General features: G+C 38.1%; 1 protein-coding gene across 2 annotated transcripts in view; it reads right to left on the reverse strand.

Annotated features, from left to right (window-relative positions):
• Positions 1–5,101: 5,101 nt before the first annotated feature.
• Positions 5,102–20,543, reverse strand: part of RORB (RAR related orphan receptor B) — a 148,521-nt gene continuing 133,079 nt past the window's right edge. For both annotated transcript variants that reach the window (XM_063320394.1, XM_063320395.1), the window contains 2 exons: positions 15,665–15,777; positions 5,102–15,179 (listed from right to left, as the gene is read on the reverse strand). In XM_063320394.1, the coding sequence (XP_063176464.1) occupies positions 15,024–15,179; positions 15,665–15,777 (269 nt within the window). In that variant the 3' untranslated portion in view covers positions 5,102–15,023. The remainder of the gene's footprint in view (positions 15,180–15,664; positions 15,778–20,543) is intronic.

Genomic DNA, 20,543 nt, shown 5'->3' on the forward strand with positions numbered 1-20,543 from the left:
TATATAACTTTCTATTACCTATCAATGCAATATTCCTCACAGGAAAACAGCCCACAGGAGAATTTTGTTTTTCACTTAAAGAACACTAGATCTACTAATAACTGCATTATTTTTTGTTAATCTTTTGACTGTATGTGCTTTCATTAGCATCAGTCACAAATACCATCAAACAGTTTCTGGTGGATAACATCTTTGCCTGGGGCCTAAAGGTTCAATGCCTTTGAAAGTGCAAAGCGTATTTTGATCGTACCCACTGAAAGCTTTCAAAATAAAAGAAAAAATATCAAATTTGGATTTCTTATTTCATGCAAAGTTCTGAAGTCTATTGTTTTGGTTCAGTGATCTGTAGAAGGCATGGCAGCTATGCTTTGCTAATGTTTGAAGAAGACGGAAACCGTGCACATTTTAGTAGAGCTGGATATCCTTTAACACGCAGCATTGAAGGTTAGGAGTGTCAATTTAAAATCCTGCAAACACCCACAGCTTCTCAGCATGCTGTTTCAGTGATATGGCAGGATTCCAGGATGAAAATGTTACAATTCAGACTTACTTGCACAGAAGAAGTCACTCTGAGACACTGGAACGATAACTCACCTTAGAGAGCAGCAGAGTGGATTTCATTAGTAATCCAGATGGCAGCAAGAGAATGAGGTAGTCATTGCCAAGACAGTATGAGTTTATTTCATAACATCTGGAAAAGTTACAGTAAAGAGGAAGACAGTGCTTATACCTTAGAAGTGCCAAGAAACAGATAAATAGATATACAGATACTGAATGATCTGCTTGCCTAAAATGACAGTAGTCGTCAATGATCAGAGACAGCATCCCCAAAACATAGTGTTTAAACTTGGCGTTGTGCTCATTTTCCAGCAGGCCTCTCAAATAGCTATACAGTGGTATTACGATTTAGTTTGTGGACAGAAAATAATAATTTCTTAAAGCAGCATTTTTTGTGCAAAGCATTTGGCTGGTAAAATGTTCTGCGCTTCCCAAAGTTGCATGGATAGCTACATTCCGACAGTTATTTAAGCACATGTCTAGCTTTAAGCTCATGGAGGAGGTATTGATTTCCTTCGGTAGGGTATGAGCTTAAAAAACACACACAAGGTAATGCCACTGACTCTTCAGGGACTCCTCAAAAGCATGGCCTTCAACCTCCCCTTTGTTATAAGGCAAGGAGGGTAGAGAAGAAAATGAATAATAAAGGACCTTTAGAAGCGACAGAAATAGGGACTGTCCCCGAAATGTGCTTCCCTTTTTAAATTACCCTGAAGTGCAAGCTGTGGCATTCATAGCAGACAAATACATGGGCCAAGTAACAAAAGGAAGACATCTTCTATTCCTCTTCACATCTGCTGGGAGTATCTCCAGAAACACCTAGTACAAAGCACTATGCATAAAACTATTTTGTAACCTGGAGAAACAACATTAAGTTTCCTCTTCTTTTGGTAGTGAGGTGATGGTCATGCTGATGAGGGCAGCGTGGCCTTTTAAAGAAGACGAAGGTAGGATGAGCTGTCTCCTAACATCACTACCTCCCCACCAGCCCTTTTACCTCCCATTTGATATCACAGTGCTCCTGCATGCATTGCCTCCAGAAAAAAACGGGGAGTCAATTATAAGCCCAATAAATGAGAAATCTAACTTCTAAGCCAACAGGAATTTTTTATTGGCAAGAGAGTAATACCAACATATACTTGCTAAAACTTAACAATGTTTGGTCATCAGCTGTCACAAGGAAGCAAAGGATATGCTAAACCTTGCCTATGCCAGTCACTGAGTCTGAGCCATTTAGAGGAGTGTTGCAGAGCTTATCAACCACTATAGCAATTTTAGTGATGCCATCTTTGTAACTGAATGCATTTTTGAATGCCAAAATGGAACAAGAACAGGGGGATAGAGGATGCAATCTTTAAAGCCCTGTCCTGGTTTCATCTGGGAAAGAGTTAATTTTCTTTCTAATGATTGCTTTGAAAGGAATGTCAATAATACCTACTTTTTGAAGTTGTTGCTACGTGATGTTTACAACATTCAAGGACTTTTTTCAGCTTCTCATGGAAGGATAGACAGAACGATGGAATGGACAATGAAATATTCCCTACTATAGATGCCATGCTCAGTATATAAATGGGGTTACCCATGGGGTGGGAATCCACAATCACTGCTCAGGATGGTGCCAGTTCACCAGGTGGTGAGAGTGATCAGTGTCATCATCATTATTATTATTATTATTATTATTATTATTATTATTATTATTATTATTATTATTATTATTATTATTATTATTATTATTATTCTATTAAACTGTCTTAATCTCATCTAACAAGTTTCTTTTTCTCTCTTTCCCCTCCTTTTTTTCCCCTCTTCCCCTCAGGGGTGAGCGAGTGGCTGCGTGGTTCTAGTTGATGGCTGGGGTTAAACCACAAGCCCTCTAATAAAGGCTTTTATTAATCTGAAGAAATTCCAGGCAAGCTCAGCATTTGCTTAAAATTGCTATTGTTTAATTAGTTGAAATGGAAGCATCTTACGCACCAGCTTTATTAGGAGTGGTCTGAATCTGCTGATCATGGAAATAGTCTCTTAAACTCTGTACTGCAGTTACTGTTGTGGGGATTTTGCAAGGAAATCGTAACAATTATTTCTAAATCACTGATGGCGCCTAATCTATTTACTTTCATACGTGCAAAATTCCAGGCTTTCATATAAAGTATGTATGCTACATGCTTAAAGTCTCTATGGACACCTGAACAGGGTGATGTTGTAGCTGCCGGAGGTTATCCAAAATGTCCGTATACTGGGGAGAGCTATGAGAGCCCTGAGTCCCTGAGGAGCAGCAGGTGGAGGTCAAGCAAGGTACCCAAAAGCAATGCAAACAGGACCACCTCTCTGGCCAACTGAATTGAGCCCTAACAGGTAGAACACCTAGATGAAAGATTTGCTCAGATTAAGACAGTTTTATGCATGTCTGTAGGGGGAGATAATATTTTTATTAGCCTGTTCAATATAATTGGGATAAAGCCCTTCTGGGATCAGAGTCCCTTCATCAGAACTAATTGAAGCTCGTAAGTCTTCTGTAAATCTCACTTCTCTCATATACACAGACCATTAAAGCTACAACAAAACTGCTGCATAAATAGGAAGGTAAGCATACATTTTCCATGAACTGAAGCATGGCCTGTAACACCAAAATTACAGCTGCCTTCCCTACTAAACAGGCATTTCACACCTGCAGCAAGACAGATCAGTCTTCGTCCTCCCACAGCAACCTGCAGTCCAGTTTTCAAAGGATTTTTTTTAAGATTTCTGTTGGGGATGGGCATGAGAGGTGAGGTGAACAGTAAGAAGGGAGAGAGGCAGAAAAATTGCTTAGCTAGATTTTGATTTATCCAGTAAAAATGCTGGACTATTTTTAGGATATCGATCACGTTTCATGAGACAGTTCCTGTTATGAAGATGTTGGTCAAAGTGTATGGTAAGCTATGGTCAAATACATCCACGATACACCACGATCCAGAGGGCTGCATTTGCATGGGTTTGTAATTAAGTGAACACCTGTAGGTATGTAATCCTTCTGCGACTGACAGCTATTTTTTTTTTTTCATGTTGCTTTGTCTAATGCATTTCACCATTGTCTTTCTTAAAAGCTTATTTTAAGTCTTTGAGAAACTGTAATGTGCAAAATGTATGCGATAGGTCATACATGTAGAAGCAAATCTATTGTGGGCCTGGGCACACTGACATTTACACTGACATTTAACTGGCACAACAGCGTAGTAAACGATGCCTTGTAAGACTTTCATACAGCTGTGTTTCAAAATAATGTTCCACTTGTCTTTTCACAAAGTGTTGATCACTGTGCTATTTGCCAGTCAGAACCTATGAAAATTAGTTTATGTCTTTCGGGAAAAGTGGATGTTTTAGTAAAACTTTTTTTCCTAGGCAGACTAGAAAGATAAGGCAGTCTTAAAATATCAAAGACGATGGAACAGTTAGGAAACATGAACTTCACAAAATCGGTTGATATTGTTTTAACTATCATTGCTTCTGATTTTCTAACTGAAAAAAATACAGTTTAGTATAAAATGAGTACCTCTCACACTGTGACACTATATATTTAAATACCAACTGCATATCTGCAGTGTTCCCTGGTTTGCCACATGTAAATACAACAGTCCATTATTTCATATGGCTAGTAAACTCGTCAGCTTCATGATATCTGAAATTTAAATGTTTATATATGAACTCCCTATTACATTTGTCTGAAATTATTTCAGATGGATGTGAAAACTCCAAATGAGCCTTAAATTTCTGGGACTTGAAAATGTAATCATACTAAGCTGCACTTACTGCATCTCAGAACCCAAAGTTGCTTGCTTGCTTGTGATGCACAAGATGTTTAAACATCTAGCTGGCTTTAAGTGTATGCATTAATCCTGCTGAAGTCAGTAACACTATAAACAATTGCTTAACAGTTTGCAAAATGAGGCCTTTAGATATTGCCTTTTAAAATTTACTCCTGCTTTAAATTTAGGGTCCTGAAAATGAAAAGATAGTGTCTTTGAAAGGTACTATCTTCAGCTTCGAGAGCTAGCATTTTCTGTTCCATCCTTCAGTATTAATTATTACTAGACAGACACAAACTTAAAAAATATTTGATATTTTTATAATGTATTTTAAATACAATACCTTCTTTTAAGTAAGATAACCTTTTGTTACATTACTGAGTGGTTTGCCTTCAAGCAAGTGTTTCTTAAGTTGTTTTGCTTTTCTACTAGCTGAGGCTTTCCCCAAAATAAATAGAGAAATAAATGAATAAATCTAACAATTTGCATATTCAAAAGTTGCAGCTCTAATTTAAATTGCAAAACAGAGCCACTTTTGGTGCATTGATGGAGCAACATGCTATATTTAATTCAATAGGTTAAGAGAAAACCTGAAAATAAGTACAGGCTCCTGATGTTTAGGTTTTTGTTTTTACCCTTTGGAAATGCATACCCTGCACCTTTTCCTGACAGATCCAGGTAATTTAAGGGGATGGGGAAAAAAAGTCACACAAGAGAATTTATTTTCTTATACATTTTTTTTTTTAATTTTGCGTTAAAGAAAGGAACTTCATCAACATTGATTGTCATTTACAGAAAACATTCAAAAATCATGTGTGCATTATTATGGAATGCTAACAGTATTGAACTAATAACTTACAGGACATAAAATAAGACAAAAATCTATTACATTCTAAAGTAATATAGAACCTTTTCATTTGACAGGGATGCTGGTCCTACAAAATTCATGGTAAAAAATAAAACCCTCAACAGTCACTTTCTAAATGAATCAGGCTGTATTTTTACTCACATACACATAAATTAGGTTGGTTATATTAAACAAGGGAGAAAGATCAGAAGAAAATTGCAGATGTAAAATTGCTGGATGAACTCCTGACTCCATGGAAATCAGTGAGGGGTTTTGCCGTAGGTTTCAATGGAGCCAGAGTTTTACCCAGCATGCCATGGTTCATTTGCAGTTTTTGCTTTTAGCATCTACAAGCCAGTTAAGATACATCATAATTATTATACAATTATGCTTCAAAAAAAAAAAAAATCACTGTTGACTCTATGAGGCATTTGATTTTAGAAAGGAATTTGTATTCAGCTTTTGAGAGTGATTCATTCTGAGTGTTACTCATATTTTATTTAATTGTTTTTTATGCCACTTCTTGACGGGCAATGCAACTCCTTTGTGTTACCAACAGTGGTAAGCATGCTTATCAAGTAGCAAACAACACACTCTCAAAATTCAAATCAAATTGATTTGCAACAATATAGCTACAGCCAAGCACCAAATAGCTCAGGGCTTGGAGATCTGGGTCTTAACATCTCATTTCACTCTAACAAAATGAACTGGAAATAGGATAAAAACATTAGATATTTGAAAGTGGGGAGTATATGAAAAATCAGTTTCTCTCATAATCCTAAAAGCAAGGAAGCATTTTCAGGGATATTTCAAAAATATTAGAAAGTTTCATTTAAATCTAAATATCTATTTTAATTATGTTTTTCTTTTTTATAAATTGGTAATCATAAAATACTAGCCATTAAAGTCATATTGAGATGCCAGAAAAGCATCCAAATACTTTGTGTGTTATTTATGCTCCTGCCTGTGTTATTATAGCTGTCGATAAACTGGACATAATTTCTTTTTCTATTATGATCTTTAAAACATGTATTTGGTGAAGGTCAGTTATGGCTTCAGATTACAGCTAATGAGTGACCTGACCTCAAATTTGAATAAGAAATTGAAGACATACAAAAATATTTTGCTCATTGGAAAGAAAGAAATGTTTCTATTAATATAATTCATGCCAGAAGGATTCATAAAAGCCATATGCCGTAAGGAAACATTATTTGCTTGAGCAACCTTTCTTCAAATTATATTAGTCAAATGCAGTCTGCAGGTATTAATACAATACTCACTGTACAGACTCACCGGGGTCATGTTTCATTGTCAATCCCATCTTTTTTTTTTTCCCCATTACAAACAGAAGTATACACTAAACATCAATGGCTGGTCAAAAGGCTTTATCTATTACAATCAGTTTCCATAAAAACTGAAGAGTACATTACACTTACAGGAAGCAAGTACATAATTTGCTCTTTGATGTTTTTCCTCTTTAAAAAAAATCGTTACAAAGTCTTATGCTTAAACAGAGACATAGAAAAAGTCAGTGTATTCACTGTCCCAAGTTATTTACAGCAAAAATTACAGAGACAGCATACATAGTATCAGACCTTCCACAAGCATATATTAAAAGTAATTACATTTGAAAAAATATTTTATTTGTCTTCTACATTTCTACAATACATACTCAGGTTTCTTTCTTCTTGTTTTGTTTGTTTAGTTTTTAAGTAACTTTCTTTAGTGTTAATCAGATGAGGCAGAGAGTGCAGCTGTAAAATAAGGGATTTTGTTGCTATTCTCATTCCTATTTTATTTATACCATCCGTCCATTACAACCAGAGTAATTAGTTTAACATGGGAATTATCTCACAGCGATTAGCATAAATCTCAAAATAGCCCATGCATTTGATTTAGCTGGGTGTTGATAACAGCTTAGAGTTCGGTTGTGCTTTATTTGTGGCCACAAGTACAATCACAGAGCCGCTCCCCGTAGCCTACCAGAGGTCACATTGCAGTCACGCAAGAGGCAAAGACTATCACGGCTAGTTCACTCGCTATGCTACTCAGTGGCTTTTTAAGAATAAGTGCACGAATAAATCCCCATCTACTGCACGAGAATGTGTGGTCCACACTCTGTAGGGTTGAATGATTATTCGCTTTTCTTACTAACAACAAAACACCTTTTTTTGCCTGATTCTGACATTGAAGTGACACATTAAAAAAACACAAATGTAGTGCATCTGAATCTGAATCCCCAAAGTCAACAGCCTAATGTAGTTACTTGGACTTATTAAGCTGTGTGTCTACTCAAGACAAGTATAAGTGCTTTTTTTTTATATTTTTTTATTTTTTTGTTAAATAAGCTGGTTTTATCTGGAACAGTCTTCAAGGTAAAGCCTGTTCTTTCCTGTTCTTTGTGGTTGACCATCTGGCCCTGCTTGTTTTTCAATGCAGTTGCGTTCTGGTTGCCCAAATAAGGGACCAACGTGATTGTAATATTGAAAACGAAGAGATGTTTTTTTTAAATTCTGTCCAGACAGAGTTTTATATTGAACATACTTTACTGCTGCCAATGTATAGCCATAAACAAGGGCCTCAGCCTTTTCTTGAAGCACATACATTTTTCTCAACAGCAGTATCTTCGCTCACAAGTTAGCAGCTCCATCCAACGAATCCAAGAAATACGCAAAAACACTGTGATATCTACATTAGATGAAGTTTTTTCTTTATGTTATTGTACAGAACACCACGTGCAAAGCAAACAAATTCTGCAAGTACAGTTACAAAGAAACACTTATAATTTATTTATTGCTGCTATATCCAATGATGTTTTCTTTCACTCTCCCTATGTGCTGTGCTTGAATTGTGAGGATGATGAAATTATGTAAATGTAGTACATCATGTTACTGAACTCACTGTGAGCAGTATTATCCTCGCTGCCTGCAGTAACATCCAGGAAATATCTCTCTTTTCCCAGAGCATTTTGTGCCTTGCCTTATTCCCTCAGCACAAATGAAATGCAAGGATCGTTTGGAGGACACCGACACACCCACCATGTCGCTGGACATTCGGGCTGCCTTTTTAGGAGAGTTACTGATCTGTGAGCTACCACTGTAGAAATTTTACATCGCTTCTCTTCACAATGGCTTTTGTCTGCAGACTGCATGCACAAGTGGCTTTTATAGTCAAGTGATCTGCTGCAAACCGCTTCTCGGATGGTAAACTACTGGGGTGTTGGGCTCATTGTCACACAGCCTTACTTGCAGGGACAACACATGCAGGGACAACACAGGTAAGTGAGGACATGGAGGCTGGGAGAAAGAGGAGGAAGAAGCCTGCTTCCTACCTCCCGGGTGGAGCCTCCCTTGCGGGCTGCAGGTGAAGATCAGCTTTGAGAAACAGCAAAGTTGAATCATTTACCACTCCAGGCCTCATTTATTAGGAGCTAGGTATAAAAGGAAAGAGAAGCAAGGTCTTCTGGCCAGAAGACTGTTCTTTTTAAGAGGCAAGTAGCATGCTAACAAGTATTTCAGTCACTTGGACATGTCTCCTAGCAACCTCAAAGACTAAAATTCAAATTGCAATGGGACAGCTGGCAAAGAATATAGTTATGAAAACTTTGATGCATAAGGATATTGGCCTCTCCTTTCCACCTCTTGAAGTTGTCCACCCATTTTCTAGGTGTAGGGAATTCAGAAGATGGAAGGGGTCAAACCCCATACATACTCACTGTGAGAACAGGAGCAATGATCGTACTTAGAACTGAGGAAAACCTCTTGGTTGGAGATCTAGAATTAACTCAATGACTGGCAATATAATCCACTGTAATTTGTCTTTCTGTGTGTGTTCCTGTAATGACAGGTCTGTAGAAAACATGTGGTGTAAAGCTAGGGATAAGCAGAAGCGCATTTAAAAATTCTAGGAAATGGGAGCATTCTTCACTAGCGCAGTATCAAATGGGGTCATGTTTGCTTGAGGTAAGAAAAGGACTGGTCCTACCATGGAGAAGCATTGCTACAGAGGCCTGGCAGTAGCTATGATTTTGTGCATCCCTGAGAGGAAAGGGTAGCTGTTAGCCACTTTATGTTACTTGCTTTTTATTGTCATTTCTCCATGTGGTAGCTCAGCATAACTGTTGCTGTCATTGCTGACGTACTATCATTAATTCCATATCTTAACCTTTCTTCTTACCTGCCTGCAGCAATTCTGAATGTGAGCTCACATTAATGGTACCTAAACTCAGGATCTTTAAACTGCACTTGCTTTTGTCAGTTGTCTAAATTCAGTAACTCATACAAAGCTTGCTTGCATTTTGTTTCCAAAGGGACTTTAACATCCCAAACTGACAGGTCAGTAGGGCTCCACTGACTGTGAAACAATGGGTGAAGTGAGTCCTGCTTCAAGCTGAGGAAATGCTGACAGTGAATTCAGTTTATACCAATGTTACCCCTAATCACCGGCTTGAAAGCCTTGTCTGGGTCACGTTCATTTGGGCAGCTCTACCTGCGCCCTTCGAAGCCTCTAACATTCTTTTCCTTATTATCACTGTTATATTTATATAGCTATTTTTAGTAATGAAACATCCCTGAGTGGCATACAGTGCAACATCTGCATCAAGCAGTGATTGTCATTTACAAAGCGTGAAACTTAAAAAGGAAAGAAGAGGACTGGGTCTCCAACACACTGTTCCTAATGGACGTCAGAGATAGGAGTTAGTTTCTAGAGTGGAGGCAGAAAGTGCTGGGACAGGTTGGTGGGCGTAAATACACTATTTTCTTATTGACAGGGAAAAGCAAGCTGTTCTGTCTCAGGTTTCCATTTCATATATGCTTAGACATAATTTATTTGGACAAAAAACTCTTTCATGTCTCAGTTTGATCTTATTGCCCAGTTGTATATTCCTGGGACGTCCAATAGACAATGACTCTGAAAATAGGAACCAGCTTCCAGGCCGGACCTTGGCTCTTTTGGAAACAGCACAGTCAATGCGGAGTCAGGACAAAGGAGGATGGGGGAGGCTGACCATCACGCAAATGTGCTTTGTAGCACAGCAGGGTGAGTGAAAAAGACAACAGGGAAAGGACCCATGAGCTGCACACCTCTAACTGTGCTGCCTGGCCACTTCGTGAGACTGCTGCAGCCTTGGAGCAGCTCACACAGCCTGGTGGTGGGAGGCTGAGACGCCAGAGCACAAAAGCAGCTTTGCATCCCCTTTGTGTAGAAGTTGTTACGTCAGAAATCCCTGCAATTTCTCCCAAAGGGAAACGTACACCTGTGCAAGCTGCCACCATGAAAACAAAGAATATCAGATAATAAAGCTCATCTTCATGGGGATGTCTGGTAACTGCTCTACCTGGAGCACCATAACCTGGCACAGGCATCGGGACAGCATTGGTGCCCAAGGCACAACAGGAGGAATAAACTGATCCCTGTGAAATGGAGCTGAAATAAACAATGGGAAGCGTGAAGTAAAAACATTAAAAAGCAAGTATGAGGATAACATCTGACTTGTGCTCTGCAAAGCTCAAAGGGGACCTCTTAAATCTAAGGGCCTTCGACTTTATGAGGGCTTGAGCACCTTCTGTGTGGTGCTGAGATGCCTCCATTTTTAGTGGCGCTAGATAGAGCTAAGGGAGCCTGACAACTTGCAGAATCAATTCCTAAATGCTGCCTATCACAAACCAATCAAAAAATATACGTTGCTTTTGGAAACAAGTTAGCTCAGCTGAGTGCCTTCTATTACCCTGTTCTTTTTCTAGCAATTGCTAAAGCAATCTTTCCATTAGAAGGAAATATGACTCTTGGAATTAATTCTTTATACAAAGAGCTGGCAAGAGTGACATTTACACCAAAATTAAGTCTCTGTGGTAGTGTAACGAATGGCTCACATCTGCTTACTTGATGCCAAGGATAATTTAGATCAATGTAGTTGAATTATCTGAGAGCAATGATAGAAGATTCAATACATGCTTTAAATATCCTTTTGTTAAAGATCCCAGGTTAATCAATCATTAAAGTATGTGTCCCATTTGAAAAGCTTGTCACTAAAAAAATCAACAAACATAACCAATTACTACAAAAAGCAGATGTGACAAATCCTAGTTCTAGAGATTTAATTGAAGAGCTTCAGATACTGATGAAAGCCAAGAAGAAATTAAGTGCAGAACTATTATTTTCTGAAATGCATTTTATGAGTGGATTATGCAGTTATTTACTTGAATTCATGCTATTTTATTAAAGTCTATGGATAACTTGAACATATGAATCCAATACCAAGAATTGGAACTCTGGGTATAAATGATCATGTATCAAAACCTGCAACAAAAATCCAGCTTGTAGTGTGCAATCATTATTTGCTGTTCTAAACTCAGCCAATAAAGGGCAGAAGAGGTACTACTTTACCTATTTGACCAATCCCAAACCACAGAAAATTAAATAAAATTAATCAGCCTTAATATCAGTTACCACAAATAAATAATGTATGAGAACGAATTTTTATTTTCCAAATAAACAACAAGGTTATTTGCTCAAATTCCGTAAAGGTAGTAACAAAAATAGAGCATTCTGTTGATAGTTAACCTTATTTGAAGATAAATATTTGTTTAGCAATATTTGCAATTGTTTGTACAGGCTATCACCTATCAATGGCAATAAAGATGTTGTGTACCAGCTTCTTAATATTTTTAGGACCAGGATGTATGGATCCATTTTTATTGTAGGACTGGGTATGGCTACCCCTGTGGTCTCTGGCAAGTCATTTAACTTTTCCTTCATTTCCGCATCTTTAAAAAGTGGCAGTAATCCTTACTGATTGAAAAGGTCATCAGGTTGCAGTGATTTAAGAATAGTGCTTTAAGGATTAAAAGCCCTGCAGATAATGATTAAATAATGTCTTTTTCACTGGTGATCTCTATTTGGTTATCTTGCCTAAGACATAAGTCAAAAATCCCAAGGACTGATTCGCTTATTTGGAAAGAACAAAAGATTTTCAAGATGTAACATGTAATTGTGAAGAACTATTTATAAACATGACAAACCTTTTTATTTATCAGCACTAAGAACAGTAATATTTATCACATATCCTATATTTCTGTGGGTTGGCTAAATATGTTACTTTTGATATACTGAAAACAAGTTTATAAAGGATTTCAAAGAAATGTATGTGTGTGTGTTCTTGCGTTGGAAAAGACAAGGAAAACATGAATCCCTTGCAGCTAAAACAGAGCACTTCTAGGGTTCAGTTTGACAAGTTTTTTCACAAATAAATTCACACAAGCAGTACATAAATATAGTTAATTAAGTATTTTGACAGTAGAAAGAGTTTGAGTTTGAGGTCTTTTTCATGGATTTGCCTTGTAAAAGGGGCTGCAAACAGATAAATCACCTTATAAGGGAATGCCAATCTTAGGGTTTAAGTGGTATACAGAAGCATCAAGAGCAATGCTTTATTGTGTTAATTGAAGATATTTTAAGGTAATCAGTGGAGATCAGAAAATGTGCTCTGAATTTGGAGCAAAAAAGGTATTTTAGAAGTTGCTGTTCTATAGGGATAAGTAATTCTGAAGAGCTTGTCATACTTGCAACAAAATTCTAAGCAGAACTAACTTTGCTATGCATTTTTTTTGTTTTTGAAATTGTAATGTACCTACAGAGAAATATTTATTAGCTGAAGGTTTGTAACTCTTCTTGTGTCTGGTCTGGCATTGCTAAACCAGAGCAAATAGATGTTGATGTTGTCTAGACTGGATTCTGCCATGAAAAATGAATGTAAACTTGCAAACCGGCTGATGGAGGGCAAGGGAAAACTCCACAAAATACTTGGAATAGCTTGCGAATTACTTGGTCATGCAGAAAAGGGAACAGAAGATCGGGACCAGAGCCGCGCGAGTCTGCTGGAAAAGCTGGAGGCATTAAGTTGTCACTGCAACAAACCAAGTTTCCACAGCAACCCCGTGTCCCAGCTGTGTCCCTGTGGGCTCCCTGTGACACCGCTCTGCTGTGCAGCCTGGCAGACAGCAGGGCCTTTGACCTCCTGGACAGTGTGCTGCTCCTCGCCTTGCCTTGGATGGCACTGACTTCTCTTTGAAATTTGAAATAAAGAAATGTATCTGCTCGTGATCCTGCCTTCACTTCGTTTCTTCCCCACTGTCTGCTTCCTCTCATTTCTGTTCTACACCCCCCACTGGCGTCCCTGGAGGAGACTTCTCTGAAAAAGCTCACAATGGGTAAAAGTGGTGGTAAGGACACAGCCGCAGCAGAAATGGAATCCCTCTTCCATAGCTAAAAGGTCTATGTTTTGTATCTCTGGCAAAATCCAAATACATTAATCATGACTGCTAATTAAACTTAATTAATCCAAAAGATTAAGTCCATGGCAGTCTTCCACTCCTCTCTGTGTTTGCCTTTGGTTTTGCAAGCAAATGCACATAAAGTCAATTCAGAGACAGACAAAAAAAAAAAAAAGCCCCAATACTTTGCTCCCCTCCTGAAGTAGACTCAACCCTATATATGTATATATATACAGTTATATACATACAGACATATACATACATATAGGCATGTGTATGTAACATACATATATGTATGCGTGTAATGGAAACCATCAGTCCCATCTAGATGATGGCTTTGTCAGAAACAGTGATAGTTATATTCATGTTTGTAAGCATGGACATTGCTCGATTTGACTTTCCTCCTCCTTCCCTCCCTTCCTCCCTCTGCCACTACTCTTCAGAGCTACATTTTAGGCTTCCTGTGGTTTTCACTGAGTTCATTACGTGTCTTTCCATTGAGTTCGGCAAAAAACAAACCAAGCCTTGCAACGACTTTTCAAAGCAATATATATATAAAATAAAACCACGTGTCAAATCAGAAAAATATATGTGTGGGATAGTCTACATTTTTACTCCATGTTTCAGATACTTTGCTCACATCAGGTCCTACAATGTTTGCTTTTATATATGCTCTATCCCTGTAGCAGGGAGAAAATAAAAATAAAAAGTTTTCCTCTCTCCACTAAAATCCTCCAGACAAGGCTTTTGCACCATTGATACATTCCTGATGTTTCATTTACGGACTGCACACATGCACTACATTACATATATCTCAGAAGTGATCCTGTCATTACACATCGGCAGCTGATAATTTAACTCTGACTGGCAAAGCAGATCTTGTTTGCCCAAAGTAAATCTAATAAATTACTCGGAGAGTAAGAAATGCATGACAGCTGGGCTGAGCATCCTTTAAAAGTAGGCATGGGATTTTTAAGCTACAGCATGTATGCATATAATACCTACATATATATATATAAAAGTATATAGCACATATATATATATATGTGTATTCCATACATGCACCATAATTTTCAAGACAGCTACAAATTTCCACATGCATTAAACTATCTAAAAACATAGAAATAGGCAAGTCTAATAAGTGGAATTTTCTTAAATTATATTTTAACAATAAACAGCAAGAGTAATACTGCAAAGTACTGCTCTATTCTCATGTATATCTACAATAAAATTCTAGGAACAGTTGTCTCCCAAAACATCCCCCAATAAAATAAAATAAAATAAAAAAAAGGAAAAGGTAACACCCAGTGTCCTATATTTGTATATTCATTGTCAGTTCAAAAAAAAAAAAAGTAAACAAAGAAAAGAGAAAAAAGACATCCCCACTCAGAGTTGCATATTTACATTCTTCAAACTGTAGCGGTGAAAAATAATTCTATTAAGTGCAGGACATTCCTAGTGTTGCAGTAGTGACATTTTTAATAAGTTCTTCATGAAAACATTTCTTTTTGTCTTAACAGTGACGCATTCCATGACTACGTGAAAATTCTATTATCCCCTTCACTTGCAGCCAGTGGTTGAGTCTGGGTTGAAAAGCTCCTTGTATAATGGAGGAAAGAGTGTGTTCACTATATCTGGATGAGATTGCTTAAATACCTGTAGTTTCTCTCCGTGCAAGTTGCAAAGTGCAGTAATGGTTGGTATCTTGGCTATTAACTGCGAGATGTTAAAATAAAAAGAAAAGGAAGAGGGAGGAAGAAAATTTAGTATAAATTCTGGTTTCCAAAATGAACTATGTTATCATCTTGTTGGGTAACTGAATCCAATATTCTGAATGCCATCAAAACTACCCATCCAAAAGACCAGACATTGTCCTACCGTAAGAGTCTAAAAACAACTGTCCTGGAAATTTTAGTCAAGTGCCAAAAATGCATTTAACAATTGCATCTAGGGGTATTTTTTTAAGGCAGTCTCATTCTTGCTAGGATACCAATTAAAAATATTAGTGGACTGAAAAACAAATGGAGTAAGAGGAGCCAGGGACAAGAGAAAAACAAGCCTTACTTCTCCTATACATTGCAAGCACATAGTGTGTTGCTTTTAGGTTACATTAATGAAGCAATGCATGGAGAAATGGCTATCAAAAAAAAAAAAAAGAGTGACGATCAAGGAGTGCTTGGCTCTTCATTTTAACTATGTACCTTTGTCAAAGTCTCATCGTCAAGGTGGTTCTTCTGGATCACGTGTTGAAGTGCAAAGTAAATCTTTTCCTGAAGCTTCTGGACCTTCCTTGGCTCTATTAACCAGGCTCGATCTGAGAAAAAAAAAAATCAAGACCCAAAGTCAAGAATGCACAGGCGTGGGGCAGGCTCATGGATAAGCACAGTGTCCCATGCTGGCAAGCATTCACAGCAATCATAATTCCCATGAGGAAGGACTGAATGATAATTAACACATGGTTTCGGAGGCAAAGTATCTTAATCCATTAAAGGAACACCTGAGAGTTTAATTAACAGCTACAGTGTTGGCTCTGCATCTCTTTGTTTAAACCAGGATGTTAGAGATAAAGATGGGAGTAGAAATGAAACCAGGCCCAACCATTTTATTATTCTCTGCTGGTACAATCAATGTTCTTCTAACTTCATAGTGGCTAGGTGAAAAACATGGCATGTTATCTCAGTGTCTTAATACATAAATAATAAACATATTGATCAAAACAGTTCTTTGAAAATAATAGAATATAATTATTTAAAAATTAAAATAAAATATATCTCATTATTTACTAGGCTAACATTTTGAGACCAAATATTATATTCTGAATAAAAAGAAATGGCTTCCTTCAAAAGAATTTCTTTAATAATTCAAAAGAATTATGAGTTGTTGCAATGTCTTGAAGTGCAAATTTCTCATTATTTAAAAATGTTCTCTTTTTAAACAACACAAAAGAAAAGATTATCTGGGAGAATAACAGCTACAGACACAGCTGTTTGGAAACCTATATGGTTTCTACTGAACTCAAACCCCAAGTGTAGGAGGTCGTCCTTAAGATCTGTATTCTCACAAGTCATAGCTTCTGGAGACAAAAACACAAAGAAAGAAAGAGAAGTAGCAGACCCCAAGGCAATCCCAAACCCATTAATGCAATGTGCTTACAGCACCAATAAACCTTCCATTTTCCCATGCTGCAAACTTCTTTCTTCCTCCCTCTCTCCCTCAATCCAGAACAACTCTTGGGTACAGATTTTAGCTTTCAAACAGAAAATAAGAAAATCTACTTCATCACATGGAATAAATCTTCATGTATAAATTGAAAAGTGCAGGAAAATCCCTGTCACTTTCGGACCTCTTTCACCCACTCCCTGTCACAAAATAATCCATAGAAATAATATGAGTTGACCATTTCAATAAGAACACATGCCACAGAGGCTGGAGCTGAATAGTATTTCATCACAGGAGAAGCAGGATTCTGTCACATGTCTGACTGTCTGTGGAGAAGGCTGTATGAAAAGTGTCCATTGCCAGGTACTATGGAAAGAGAGATAACTAAACCTCCATCTACTTAATGGATGATCGGGAAAAAGAAAATAATCTTTTTGCAAAGCTTAGAAAATCATGCTCCCAAGAAAGTAAGCCAATGGATCCTATGCCACCAGGGGCCATAGAAACAGAATTGGCTGAGAGGACATGTAGCATCTACACAAATAAGCACACAGTAATATATAGAATTCATAGGTTAGGTACTAAAATTTATGCTTTTGCAAAAACACACCTTTCAATAATGTTAATTTGAGGCCTATTGTGGCAGACTGGAGCTAAATTGATTTATCATAGGGAGGAATCCTTAAAGATTTATCTTTCTGTCACAAGAATAACCCTAAAAATAGACTGAGGCTCTTGGAGGACAGGCTTAATCACTTGTGTGTCATGAAACATGCTGTATACAACACAAGAGTTCTTAAATTCATGACAAGAGCTAGGTGAAACTTTTACAATGGATATTAAGTTCGTCTCCCAAAATGTGGTTTCTACCACCTGAAAGCCATCTGCAAATTTGGTTGGAATTCTCCAGGTCCCTCTAGTTATATTCACAAAAGTGCAGGAAAAAGTCAACAGATCAGTGGCTACCCATACAGGATATAAGAAGCAGTGGTTCAATTCTGTACTTTTCCTTTTGGGTTTTGAACTTGTGTATCTTTAAAGAGTGCACAGGCCACCAGGCTGGAGAATAGTGTAGGAAAGAAGGTGAGAGGCAGCTCGCAAGATCTGCTTTTGTAAAAAGGAAGATGGAAAAAAGGAACATGGCCAGTCAGAATTTCAGAAGAGGGACTGGCACACAGCAGGGCGCCAGGTTACTGTCTTACCACCTGGCTTTGGCATGTTTGCAGGTGGAGATGCCTCTGCAACCTTCACTGGACTCCTTCTACGATATTTTAACCTTTGAAATCAGAAACCAAGTTAAAGTATCACCTTCAAGCAGAGTGGTTAGGTCCACCCTAAAGTGGAAAATCTGGATTTGTGCTCTGAATTAGATGGAAAATGGGTCTGACACTGGGCTTTTGCAACCTTAGCGATTGTATTAATGGATGTTTTTAGGTCCCCTGACTCCCGGTGGAACCACTCTGTTTCCTGTAAACTACCTAAACACTGAGACCAAGGGCACAAGTATCACCTTTCAGGATGGTGGCTTCTGTAGAAAAGAAACTTGAATATGAGTACTTTGCATAGGGAATCTCTGTGTACTTATATTAGCAGATGGAAACACAGGTGTGCAGGTAATTCTGTGAAGAAGTGCTTCCTTTTTTAAATTTTTACATATGTTCCCAAGATGAAACAATTTATTGTGAAGAAACCAGAACATTTAGTGTGGAAGGAAATTATTTCTTTCTCTATTGTTTACTGATATAATTTTTCTAAGAAAATAAATGGCAAATTTCAATATGAGTTCAATCTGTATTGATTTGCCCTGCCTTCTCACTCCCAAACTTAGCAGCCCACCTAAAATAGGAATTATTTGCACAATCCAAATTGGCAGTCTTTTTGTGGAGGAGAGATTGCTTTCACTCATGTACATGCTGCTGCAGCCTATCATTTCTTTCTTCTTGCGTCTTCTATGACTAAAGATAAACATGCTTACAGACTACAGAAATAAGCACTCAGCATGAATCAAGCACTTTCACTTTTTTTTTTTTTGGTTAAAGGAATAGGAGACACTGTATGTGTCCTCTTGCTTGCAAGGAGAAAAAATCCAACTTGGATGGGGAACTGTGGATTATTTAAATATTTCAACTTGCAGCACCACCTTTAACCCTGAATCTTGATTGTAGTAAAAAAACCCTTAGAATTGCCTCTAATTATCTGTACTACTTAGCAGAAACAGAAGTCACTATTCAGGAGACACCCAGCTCTGAAAGGGTGTATAAGGACTGATGTATTTCAGGACTGAAATGCGTTACTAGAGGTAATGGAGAAGCTTTTACAACACATGCCTGTAATACAGCTGTCTCAAAGTCAGTGCTGAGTTGCTATTCTATCAAGTACTTAGTAGAGCTGCAAGAAGTAGAAATGAGAGTGTGTGTGTGTATGTGTGTGTGTGTGTGTGTGTGTGAGAGTGTGGACACTCAGGCAACATGAACTGCTGGCAGAATGCAAGAGATTTTGGTGCTTTGCAAACTGAAGGAACATATGTAGAACTGCAGAGCTGAATCAGAATTTTGATGTCCATCTAATGCCTACCTGCAGCTAAACACATTTCATAAATTACTTGTTCCGAAATCCATTAAAATCATTAAAATCTTTCCATTACTTAAATAGGTTTTGCTCAGGCCTAAGGCACTGGACACTCAGATGCTAGAAGCTTTTTGCAAGCAGATTTTGTTGAATAGGGCTATAAATTGTTCTCCTCTCCAAGATTACCTGGGAGACAGAAACATGACTTCCTTTCAATTTGGCTAGAAATTACATAACTGAATTCTCTTTCTCCCTACAGATGAGATGCACCCATCCAATCCAAAGTGCTTTGAAGGCAGCTTTGAAATGATCTTATTGTTGTCTGTTCGGTTAACTCCTACTTTTCTTGTCCCTAACTGTAAGAAAACAAAACGAAGAGTAGAAAAACCTCCTGCTGCTACAAAAGAGAAATACAGATCCTGTCTACAAGGATCCCACCACCCTCTTCCTGTGGCTTCATAATGTGAAGTCAGCTGGAAACACTGAACAGTCTTTATTAACATCTTAATGAAGAACTTTGCAGCCCAGACCCCAAACAGATTTCCAGGTTGTCTTCAGCTTTGCACTGAGTCAGTGTGCTGAACTGGCCACTAATGCTAACTAGGAGCATGCACTAGCTGCACAACCCCTGTCACGTTCACAGCTTTGGTCTTTTCAGACAGAAGGAGGGCTGATGGGCAGGGACCCACCAGGACACTTGCACATACCCCATCCCAGAGAAAGTCAGGGCATCTGGGGGACAGGGCACAGGCAACTCACACCCCTACGCACACTTGGGACGCCTCTGAGGTGGACACGGTTGCTGTTTGCAAGGTCATCCCAGCAATATCCTGGCCTAACACTATGAAGAGCCACCAGCTCAACCATTTCACCTCTGAATAGACGACCGCAAGAACTGCTCAAAGGGAAAATAAAAGGAGCAGAGTCCTTTCAGTAGGTGTCATTAATGATGAGAATGAACATGTTGACACCATCTGTGCTAGTCTAATTCTGCCTAACATAATCTCCACCACAGATGTGCAAAAGGGCAAAGTGACCTAGAGGAAGTCTTTAGCAGAACAGGCTGGAAAAATAATTCATGGTGGGATTTTTTGTAAAGGCCCTTTAAGGGAACCGGGGATCTACCTCCCCTGAGGTGTGTTTAGAAATCTCACACTGAGCTGTGAGCTTATGTATCAGATGTACCATCTGAGTAAATTCAATCACAGAACTCTCTTTTTTGTGGCCAAACAGCCAGCGCTAACTGAATGCATGCTTGCCTGTGCAGAGTTATACCATATGAATATGTCAAAAAGAGGATGCTGCCCCTGGAATCACCACCTCTCACCTGGACCTAAATTTAGACAGGACCTC

This window comes from Chroicocephalus ridibundus, chromosome Z (assembly GCF_963924245.1).
Source record: "Chroicocephalus ridibundus chromosome Z, bChrRid1.1, whole genome shotgun sequence".
Classification (NCBI taxonomy): Eukaryota; Metazoa; Chordata; class Aves; order Charadriiformes; family Laridae; genus Chroicocephalus; species Chroicocephalus ridibundus.